Raw genomic sequence first — 12,330 nt, forward strand, 5'->3', positions numbered from 1 at the left:
AGAATATTTAAAAACGACTCAATTGATCTATTATTGAACCTTTTATTGTAAAATATTACTTAGTTATTGATGTTAAAAATCTATTTCTCCAAACGCCCAAAAAGTACAACTTACCACCGTTTTAAAATTATTATAATACTAAATAAGTTACTATAAACTGATCACAAAAAATCTCCATGTGGAAGCAAAGTGTTCATTTCATGAACACAAAAAGTTTATACTTTAACTTGGCAGCGGTTTTTAATATTACTATACAATATTTTATAAAAACAAAAAATATTTCGATCAATTAAATATTTATTTGAAACAAATATAGTAGGTTATTTGAAACTATTTATTTATTTTACTCAAATATTTGGTTTTTTGATACAAAGAAAAATTATTTGACACAATAAATTAATTTCATGGATTCAAATAAACTAAAGTATTTAATACGAATAATGTATTAATTAATACTAATATTTTATTTTAGAAAAACAAAAAATTTTCATGCAAATAAAAATTATTTAACACAAAAAGTTTATTTTATTGATACAAGTAAACTAAATTATTTAATATAAATAACGCAGTATTTAATGCTAGTATAATATTTTATGAAAACAAATAAAAAATATTTAGATTAAATAAATAGTTTATTTATGTGTGAAAATTATGAATGAAAAAAAAACCTAGACCCTTAATTTTTATTACAAAAATCAATTAAAATATTAATTGATTTAATTTAAAGGTAACAAATTGTTAGCTGTAAAGTGGGTCTATATAATGAAGTTCAATCTAAACAAGTTTGCGTTTCAAAATTTTGTTATGATTTAATTTCTAGGTTCTCAAAAAGTTGAAATATTTTACAAATCTATAATAACTGAGAAAATGTTTTATATTAATTTGAATAATTTTTGGTATTAATACTTTCTCTAACAATGACAACATTTTTGGCGAAGTTTGAACAAAATTTGATAACTTTCACTCTGATATTTCATAAATTTCTTCTCATATAATTGAAGCCCCAAAATGATCCATTTTTTGTTTTTTTCTTCAGTGCTCAGCCCAACATAAAATTGATTTGTAAGTTTTCGTTCTATTTATCAAGTCAACTATATAGCTATATGTTCTTGACTTTATTAATCAAGTTATCTCCAAATAAAGAAACTTGGTCATTATAAAAAATAAGCACTTGGCATTCTAAAAATAACGTAAACTATAATGGTTGAGAAAAAATTTAAGTCTTATTAGATATTAAAGTGAAAAATTTTCTTACCAAAAGTTTTTTTGCATCACAGTCTTTAATTTACAAATCGAAATTTTGGTTTGTTGAAAAATTTTCTCTTAATTTTTGATGTAATTATTTCACAAATAAAAGCAATTAACGAAAGAGAATATCCAATAATTAATGCACCAAATAGTACGGGAAAAAGTTTCTCCTTTTTAATCAGTTCTGGCTCAATAATTTCAGTTATTGGGTCTACAACAGGTTCATAAAAATCTTTAAGAAATCCAAATTCTGAAGCTTTAAGCATTAATTCATTAAATCGATCGATAAAAGGTGACAAACTCACTGCTGAGAAACTATTAGTAGAATATGCAACAGCTTCTTCTAAGATTTTCAATTTAACTTTTTCTGATTTGCCATTTTTAGCTTCATACTTGTTAACATGATATGCAGCATTAACAAGAACACAACTGATATTCTGATAATTAATCAATCTTTTCAAACAATCTTCCTCTTGGTTATGTTGAAGCGGTTTGTAATCATTCACGAATGTGTTAATAGCTTCACTGAAGGAATGTGCAAAAATCAAATCATCATCCATTATTGGTGTCAAGTCCGATGCGGCTAGTTCTTCTAAAGTTGAAATTTCAGAAGTTATTGGTCGAAAATTAATGTCCAAAATTATCGTATAGAACCAACTTGTATAGACAATGCATGTAATCAATAGTGAGGCAAAAATTATTCTTTCTGTCCAATTCTTCGGTTCTTGGGTTGTTGAAATTCCCATTAAAATTCGAGTGAGATTAAAAGTTTGCCATGTATTTTTATTGAATTTCATAAAAAATGCCATCAATCGTAAAATAGCAATCGTACCAATTGTTATTAAAATCATATACCAAAATTCTGATGAAAGCTTAACATTATTAGTACTTTTAATCACTTTTGGAATAATAGCTTTAAGATAATCGTATTTTAGTATTCGCATATTATCATGGAAATCACCAGCAAGAAAAGTGGGTTTCATAAATATCGACATTTCAGGATGTATATTTATTCTTGTAATTAAGTAATCCGCTTCTCTGTCAACAAGTGAACCATTAGTGTAAAATATCATTTTATTTGGTTTGAAATTCATCGCTTGTGCTAAAAAGTTGATAAATTTAAATCCCTTTATATTTTCATTTTCGTCAGATTCATAATCACATACATTAAGGAAGTTCAATTCAAATCCATTTAGATCCAACAATTTATTTGGAAACCATTGATTTTTTGCTGATACCACCTGAGTAAAGGATTCGTTGGTAAAAGGATTTATGTAACTTAAAATAGGTAATTCATTCCAATTTGGTTTAAGTGTTACTGATTCATTATTGTAAGTTAATAAAGTAGTGTCCAAAAACTTATTTTGCCATAATTCATCCAAGTGCTCATAAGTTGTCGGAAAAGTTTTTACAAGTAAACATCTTGGTAATGATGAGTCTTTTACTAAGTCATTCTTATACTGTATAGATTTATAAAATTGAATTATCTTTTCATAGTCACTCAATTGTAAAATAAACAGTGTTGTACTTCTGGGTCGCATAAGTAACTTTAAGTGTGGTTTTTCAAGTCTGTTCAAAAGTACACTGTAACTTAAGCTCAAAGATGGAAAATGCGAATTGACTGTTATAATAAGAGAATTCATAATTGGATCTATTTTATTTTGTTCATCGTCAAGAATAAATACAACCTGATATAATTTGGAATCCTTCTTGAGATATTTTATCAATTCATCAAAATAATTACTTGTTGATGATATTCCTAGGATTTCTTTTTCAAAAATGAAACTAACAATAAATATACTTAAAAACTTCATTGTGCACAACCACCATCAGTGACTTATAGAAACTTTCTGTCTATGAAAAGCTGTATATAAAATTACAACTTTAACGTTTTGTATTTGTTTTTTCTTAAGTAGGAGGGAAATGTTTTATATTTGTTTTATACTTAAGAAAAAATTTCCCTCTATTGACAAAAACGTTTACATATAAATATAAAGAATTCTGACGCAATATTTGAATCTATTTTTTCAAAATTTATTTGTTAACGAAATTGCGTTGTTTATTTTTCTTTTTTTGACAAACCTCTTTACATAAATTCAAAGAAAGTTTGAAGCGTACTCAAAACAAAAACAGGTAGTTTTAGTGTATTACATGTTTTACTCTATTTTTGTTGATAAAATTTGTTGCTAGGTTATTATTTCCCTACAATGGAAAAACATATATAAGTGACATGTATTTACATGTTCCTTATATTATATATGAAAAAGACATTAATATTATATTAAATTCATTATTATTTTCCAGATTTTTAAGAATTTTTTTAATACTTTATATAAACCTTATAAAAATTATATTACATAATGATTGAAAGAAGACCTTCTCTATACAATTATTTTATAAAATTTTATCAAACAATTAATGTTTTATACAATTAATAAACGTTATAAAGCTAATATTTTGTTTAAGAACAAAAATATTCTTAAAAAATATATTGATTAAATAAATAATTGATTTTTACGAATATAATGAGTTATTTTAAAGAATTAATTTAATTTAGGTTTCACTAAACTATTTGGTACTTTTGAACAACCAAAAATTATTTAACATTAGGTACAATTGTTTTATTCGTTATACAAACTAAATTATTTGTTTTTTTAAAACAACTTGTAGTATAAATTCAAATTCCACTGATGGAAATAAAGTAATATCATATCTAGTAATTATGTGGGATGAAAAAACGCAATGATTTCCAAACTGGCATTTGAAGCAGTAGGTATACTTAGAGATTTAAAAAGAATTGATATTCTTTTGCGCTGAACATGAATCCGGTGTCCAAAATGCTCCATCAGGTCAAATTAAGAAAATTGGAGTTGAAACTAAAAAAAATCCAACCCTTATTCTCAAATACTGATTATAATAAATAAAAAAATAAATAAAACAATTTGAAACAATTCTCTGCTCGAAAATAAATTTTAACCCACTCCCCAAAACAACCCTTAAATTCAAAATTTTTCCATTAATATATTATATATTCTATTATATCTATAATATCTTTTTATTTATTGTATTCATAAATTTTATTTTATTCATATTGTATTCATTCCTTTTTATTTATTATTTTGTAGTCAGTTGGGGTAAATAGAAACAGATTTGCTAAGTTTCACCAATAATATAAGTTTTTTCTTTTAAATCACAATACTTTCAGTTTTTTTATGTATTGAGTTATTATTTAACTTGCGTGGAACAATTTTATGGGGTAGTAGAAAATATGGATACTATTAAATCGCAATAATCAACTGTTTCTATTTACCCCTAAATTTTTCAACTTTGCTAAAATTTAGGGGTAAATATAAAATAGTCATTATTTCTTAGAAAATTTAAAAAAAAATTAATTTGAAGTATGCAAATGTTAAAAAATACAAACAATTTTGGAAAACATGGTGTTAGTTATAAAATAATTCAAATTAATAAATAATAATGGATTACATAAGTTTAAAAATAAATCATGTTAAATACTATGTACTGATGAGAATGTAGATGAATACTATTTTCAATGTATTTTTCAAATTATTCCAGGGATATCCACAGGATATCCTAATAATATCCGGGGAAATGATTAGGATATCCCTGGGATGTCCTAGGAACATCCTTAGATATCCCTGGGATATCCTTAGGGTATTCTAATCGCCGATACTTTGGATATCCTTAAAGTATTTTTAGGATATCTCTGGGGTGTCCCTAGGATATCCAAGGGATGTTTTTGGAATATCCTAGGATATCTGATGCTGTGAGGAATGTTATTACTTGCAATATGTTTTCTAGCAAATCCAATTAATTTTTAAATTTTAGAAAAATTTTTTTATAAAGGGTCCTATAATAGAGAAATGAACCTAAAGAGCCTACAGTCAGCCTAAACTGTGTCGCTTTCGTCCATTTTCTCCTATTTTAGGTTGATTCTAGTAAGTGTAGGGTTAAATTTGCAGTATCAAAAAGGTAGAAAGAAGGGACGTCAGTAAAAATGTTGTAGGATTGTTTAGGAAGTTTTTAGTCTCATTAGGGTCATTATGAGATGACCTTCGGAAAAATTTTGTCCCTTGCTTGATTTACGACCCTATTGTAAATTAATGCTGGTGACATATGTTAGTAAAATTATAATATTAATAAATATTAATGTTACATAATATTTAATATTATATTTGAGATGCTTAAATTTTTCTGATTCTTATGGTAGGTTGTTCGACTTAAAAGTATGAAAAATAAAATAATTATATATATTAAGAATTTATTTTCCATACTTTCAAGTAAAACGTACAGTTGGAATCAGAGAAATTCAACGGTCTCAAATATAATATTAACTATTATATAGCATTAATATTTGTTAATATTATATTTTTACTAACAAATGTCATCAGCTTTAATTTACAATATGACCGTAAATAAGGTAAAAGATCCAAGTTTCCGTGGTGGCCATATAGTCCATTTATTTGATTTATTTATTATTATTATTTATTTATTTATTAATACAAACATTATAACGATGCTGAAGTACGCAACGTTTATAATCAACGATTCGAAATTAATTTTTATTTAACACGGAAAATTATAAAATAGGGTAAATGTACCAATTACGACGAGAGCATCAATTACGGCGCATTCATAAAAAATATCTATTCTTACTATTATATTTAATATAACTGTTGCAAAATGATTTTAAAAAAATTATTTTAATCTTTTTTTATACAATTAATTATAAAGATGCACATTTAAACAATTATTATTTTAATTATTGAAGATCAAATTTTTTTCCGCGCCGCAATTGAAACATTTTTAAGATTTCCAATGGCTCTAATTTCGAGAGGCAAAGTATCATCAAAATACACGTAATTTTGGTCACCGAAATTGATACAAACGCGCCGCAATAGAAAATTACGTTATTAGTTTTAATTTCTCATATTTGTTTAACTAATCGATTTTTAAAAAGTTAAAAATTTTTTTAAATATATAAATAACATAACCTTTTAGTTTAATAAGTCTTAAATTGAGTTTATACAATGGAAATGTTGAATATTCTATTTCAAAAGTGTTTTGACTCGAATCGCGCCACAATTAGTGCATTTACCCTAGTTTATTTAAAAATGTTTTTTTATAATTTGTTAATTAATAAGCTCTACAAAAAATATTTTTTAAGTAAAATTTTTTTAAAATTTTCATTGAAAAAAATTATTTCTTGAAAAATCGTTTATCATAAATGTTGCGTACTTCAACATCGTCATTATTTACATATTATATACAATACAGAATACAAACATACAAATTTATATAGAATATACACTAAGACAAAATTATTTTTTTTTACATTACTTTGTGTAAATATCACTTCAATCACACGGAGATATATACGCTTTAGAAAATCGAAACTAACATTGTCGAAGTCGACAAAAGACTGGTGGGAAAACGGTTTTTGGTTTGGTGATACTTCCCTACTGAAAATCCCTGTACAAGATCTTGTACAATTTCCTGTACAGGATCAGCAACTGAACTTGTACAAGTTCTGACCAGTTCCTGTACAGGAAAATGCATACGAATTTGGAACAAGTTCATGTGTGAGATCTTGTACAAGATCTGGTGCAAGATCTTGTACAAGAAAGATGCTTGTACAAGAAAATGTTCATGTACAATTTCATGTATAAGTACTTGTACATGAACACATCCATGTTCTTGCACAAGTTAAATCATGTTTTTCTTTACTAAAAATTAAAAACTTCAAAGGCTGCGCTATAGTTTACTTTAACCTTTACAGCTGCGCAATAGTTTTTAGCATGCATGAGTTACGAATCTTAGTGGTTAAAAATTATCAAAATCTCAAATTTTATTAAAAAAAAAAATTTTACAACTATACATGTGCAAGAACATGAACGTGTTCATGTACAAGTACTTATACATGAAATTTTACAAGATCATGTACATTTTCTTGTACAAGTATCTTTCTTGTACAAGATCTTGCACCAGATCTTGTACAAGATCTCACACATGAACTTGTTCAAAATTCGTATGCATTTTCCTGTACAGGAACTGGTCAGAACTAGTACAAGTTCAGTTGCTGATCCTGTACAGGAAATTGTACAAGATCTTATACAGGGATTTTCAGTAGGGTTGTGTTTTTACTATAGTAAATTTTGTGTAAAAAATTTGGAAATTCCAAAACTATATTTTTTGTATATACACAAATAGGTATATATACCCGTTTCTTCAACCCATAAGCATCTGTAAATACTTAAGTCCTGAGATACTTTGTACTTTTCGGTCCCATTTTTATGATTGCTTTGGTTTTTATGTATTTTTTCCGGAAACCAAAAAGTGACCCTTTTTGAACAGTGGAATTAAAATGAGAAATTTATAATTTTTTGTATTTAAGAAAATACTATTTCTAATTTTGTACCTAAATGTAACCAGAGCCCTCCTGTGGAGAATAGTTGGTTGAGTTTTATATTTTATAGCACCTACCCTGTTGAAAATTCCTATGTGAGAACACATATGGGATCCCATCCAGGATCTCTTGTGAGTTCTTATGTGGGTTCCCATACAGGTTCACACATAAGATCCTGTATGAAAAGGTTCCTGGGATGAACTTGCGTGAGATCAAGCGCACGATCTTATGTCTCTGTAAAAGCAATAACACAGGATCCCATGATATGAGGTTTCCTGTGTAGGTTCCTATATGAACAACACGATAAATAGGAACACACATGGGATCTTATCCGAGATCTTGTATGAGTTCTTACATAGGTTCTCACATATAAGAAGATTAATAGCAGCTTAATAAGATTTTATAGAATGCTTTTATATATATGCTATTAATCTTCTTATATGTGAGAACCTATGTAAGAACTCATACAAGATCTCGGATAAGATCCCATGTGTGTTCCTATTTATCGTGTTGTTCATATAGGAACCTACACAGGAAACCTCATGGGATCCTGTGTTATTGCTTTTACAGAGACATAAGATCGTGCGCTTGATCTCACGCAAGTTCATCCCAGGAACCTTTTCATACAGGATCTTATGTGTGAACCTGTATGGGAACCCACATAAGAACTCACAAGAGATCCTGGATGGGATCCCATATGTGTTCTCACATAGGAATTTTCAACAGGGTACACATGTTTTAAAGTCCGTTGAGCTATATTGCACCTCATTTCAGTAAATTTCAGTTCAAGTTTCTTTTAGGTCTATACAGATATAAGTAAGGCCGAATGTAGTGCCAAGTAGGATGAAAAGAGGGTCAGAAAAGTTTGTTTACCTGACAGTAAAAATTCAAATAGGCTCATAAGGTCTAATAAGGTTCATTTTAGGTTTAAAATGTTACAATCGAAGGATGGTTAAGGGTTAAAGTAAGGCTAAAAGGAAGAAAAAAGTACCAAAAGGTTTAAGTTAGGATTAAAGTAGGTTTAAAAGGTAGAAAAAAGGTTAAAAATTTCATCTCGGGTTAACATTTTAAAAAGGACGACACGGCAATGAAAAATTGACATTTTTACCACTAATTTGAGCTACTATAAAATGTTTTTGGATTTTTGAAATAGAGTGCTGAGACTATAAATCCTATTATGAAACGAGTAAATATGCAAATTAGGTAGAGAAAGACATTCTTATGTTATATTCCTTGGTGTGAGAAGGAAGGATATGCGTTACCTCAAGCGTTACCTGAAGCGTTACCTCAAGGAATACCTCTTCAGTTTTAGACTTTTATCTATATCTTTGCATGTGATAAAAAAGGGAGAAAGAAATTATTACCTGAGTAATTAGAGTTAATCCTCATTAACAAAGGTCACTTAGTCCTAGAAATATTGCTCTCAATTACTTGAATGCTTCGCTGTTCGGATCTAATTTTTTTCACAACCTGGTTAATATCACCAAGTTTAAGAACCGGGTAAAAAAACATTCCGCGGACTCATGACTGCAGTCTTTCTGACATAAAGTCTAGTGTTTCAAAAAAATGTAGAAAATTATTATTTGATGAAAATTAAGACACTAATATATGTGCTTTAATAAATCCTGGGTGCACCATGAGTTACCAGTACTTAAGTATATTAAGAATATTAATATTTGCTTGTCGTCGGGATGACTTAAAATTACTTTGTCTAAAAATTTTTTGATTAATACATTTTTTAAAAGTCAGGATGACAGAAATACTTAATCTGTTGTCCAGGTGTCTTTTGGACGGCTTCCTCAAGAAGTTTTTGGTCAAATCCAATGTTAGAGACATCAGGACGACAAAACTACTTACCCCGATGTCCAGTTGTCTTGTGAACAACTTCCTCGCGAGGCGCATGAATATTGCCCAATTGACATGTGACTGAAATATTATATAACCGAAATGCATATGACACACACGTTATTTGACATAAATGACATTTATCAAAATTGTCAGTTGACATAAATGACATGTGTCAAAAATGTCATTTGACGTAAATGAAATTTATCAAAATTATCTTATAACATAAACGACATGTATCATAAATGCCATTTATCAAAATTGTCATTTGACCTAAATATTGTAGCGCGAATTTCAAAATTGACGAATCACAATTTTAATAATAGCTTTTAATTGGTCAATTTTGAAATTCGCGTTAGAATATTTAGGTCAAATGACAATTTTGATAAATGTCATTTATGTCAAATGACATTTTTGTTACATGTCATTATGGTCAAATGAAGAAATAGGTGCTAAAAATTAGTTTTTTGCAAATTACTGCCTTCCATGACATATTAGCATAAAAATAGTTATCATAAACAAAAAATTGTGTATAAAATTCTCAATAATTGGATAAAAAAAATGAACCCTGTAGCTAATTTTCATTCCCACTTCCACTTTTTCTAATTTTCATTCCTACTTCCAATTCTTATTTTAATTCCAACTTCCACTTTTTTATTTTTATTCACACTTCCATTTTTTCTTATTTTCATTTTTAATCCCATTTCCACTTCCACTTTTCTATTTTCATTCCCAAATTAGAAAAAGTGCGTAAAGAGAAGTGCGAATGGAAATTAGAAAAAGTGGAAGTGGGAATGAAAATAAAAAAATGAAAGTAGGAATGAACAAGTGGAAGTGGAAGTAGGAATGAAAATTAGAAAAAGTAGAAGGTGGAATGGAATTACATAATCGACCCTTAAATATAAGATTGGTAATGTGGAATCTGAAATTTGGAACCTAGAATGATAGATCCAGGAGGACGAAATGTCAATAGGAGATTAGAAATGTGAAATCGGAAGCAGGATTTGGATCGTTTTATCCGGGATGACGGAATGTAAAGTGGACAGAAAATCGGAATTTGAGATGATGGATTCCTAAACGTGGAATCTGGGAAAAGTTATATAATCTATTCTTTGCACGCCTTGCTTTTCTTTCTTATCGTTTCGTCTTCTTTCACCTCAAATCCCATTTCTATTATTTCTTAAACTACTCCCCCTATCTTCTCCATTGCCTAACAATTACACTTTCATTTACCCAAACACTCCCTCCCCCTTCTTTCTTCATTACTTTTTCCTCTTTTACTTCCCATACTTTCATTCCATCTCTCCTTTCAAGTCTTCCTCAATCCTATTCCCGCCATGGTTAGTACCATGCAGCCGATCACCTCACCCAACCACGATACACATAAACTCTCTCTCACTCCTTTACACATTTATGCTCCCATCTCTCTCACTCTTTACCTGACCTACAAAAACTTCTTACCTTTCTTGCATATTTTAACACACACGCTTTCTTTCTTCTATAACATCACTTCACAAACAAAATATACTCTAACACGTTTACACTGCAAATATACTGGTATAAAAAACCATTTTTTAATAATATTTATTAATTATATGATTTTATATACTTATTAAAATTTTTATAATAACAATTAAACTGATAAATTGACTAATTTATTTAAAACCTTTAAAACTTTATTGAGCATAACTTGAAGTTCATTTCCCTCAATTTTTGTTCGTTACACAAGGGGAAAAAGTGGGGATAAAACCAAAAAAAAAGACATATGTTGCATTGAAGGTAAGATTATTATTAAATAAATAAATTATGACAATACAATTCCCGTTCCATTTAAAATTATATACAATTTTTGTTTCAGGCTATAACGAAAGAAAGAAAAAGAGAGCAAAAGGAGAGAAAAGGAAAAAAATAATGGTTAAGGAGGAGAAAAAAGATAAAATTAGTAAAAATAAAATTATTATAGCGAAGAGAGGAAATGTTGTCATTAGTAATTAATTTATATTTTTTAATTTTTTAAATATATAATCAACTTAATTAACAAATGGTTTTTCTTAAATAACAAAGGTCTACAAAATAAGAATTTTTTTTCTTTTTAGATATCGGAGTGGTTTCCGATGTATTTTTGTGCGCTGATTACGATCCTGGGTTCCAAAATTGCGTATCACGTCAGGATTTTGAGAAAAGTGTGGGTAAAGAGCCCAAAAAACGTGTTTTTGAGGGTTTTCAGTATTTCTTTTCTCCTTAACCTGACGTGCTAGAAACTTCGACATAGTCTTAAATTAAAGCTTAAATTCTATATTATAAGACCCATATCCGTAAAACTAAGAGAAAATAAATTTTTTTATGGGCTGAAACCTTTAACGCCCAACTTTTATAGAGTACCGCAATTTTCGTTATATTCGGCATTTAGGGGTTTTCGTGGTTACTGATGACGAATCCGATGTCAGATTTTCAAAAATTTCAAAACTCAAAATGACGGACCTAAGGTGGCAGACAAATTCTAAAAATCTCGGAGGGTTTTCGGAGTTGCTGATTATGAATCTAATGTGTGTTTTTAAAAATTCAAAATAGCGGATCCAATATGGCGGGGAACTTTTCTAAAAATCGTTCGAATTCGCCTGAAACTCGTTACTCGGGGGTTTTTGGGGTCGCTAATTACGCATTCGACGTCAGTTTTTTTAAATTCAAAATTTCGGATCCAAAATGATAGACAAAATCATCACATGGGAGTTTTTTGTATCGCTGAAAGTACCAATCACGTCCAGATTTGACAAAAGTGGTCTTAAAAACTCCAAAATCAAACGAGCTAT

General features: G+C 28.5%; 1 protein-coding gene across 1 annotated transcript; it reads right to left on the minus strand.

Moving 5' to 3' along the window:
* Nucleotides 1-687: 687 nt before the first annotated feature.
* On the minus strand, nt 688-1,986 carry LOC127279311 (uncharacterized). The gene is made up of 2 exons (XM_051301602.1): nt 1,256-1,986; nt 688-1,131 (listed from the first exon to the last, which is right to left on the minus strand). Exon 1 carries the CDS (start codon nt 1,806-1,808, stop codon nt 1,281-1,283), a length of 528 nt encoding a protein of 175 aa, XP_051157559.1. The 5' UTR covers nt 1,809-1,986; the 3' UTR covers nt 688-1,131; nt 1,256-1,280.
* Nucleotides 1,987-12,330: the final 10,344 nt, after the last annotated feature.

This window comes from Leptopilina boulardi, unplaced genomic scaffold, assembly GCF_019393585.1.
Source record: "Leptopilina boulardi isolate dan_hultmark-lab unplaced genomic scaffold, ZJU_Lbou_2.1 LbouV2_214, whole genome shotgun sequence".
NCBI lineage: Eukaryota > Metazoa > Arthropoda > Insecta > Hymenoptera > Figitidae > Leptopilina > Leptopilina boulardi.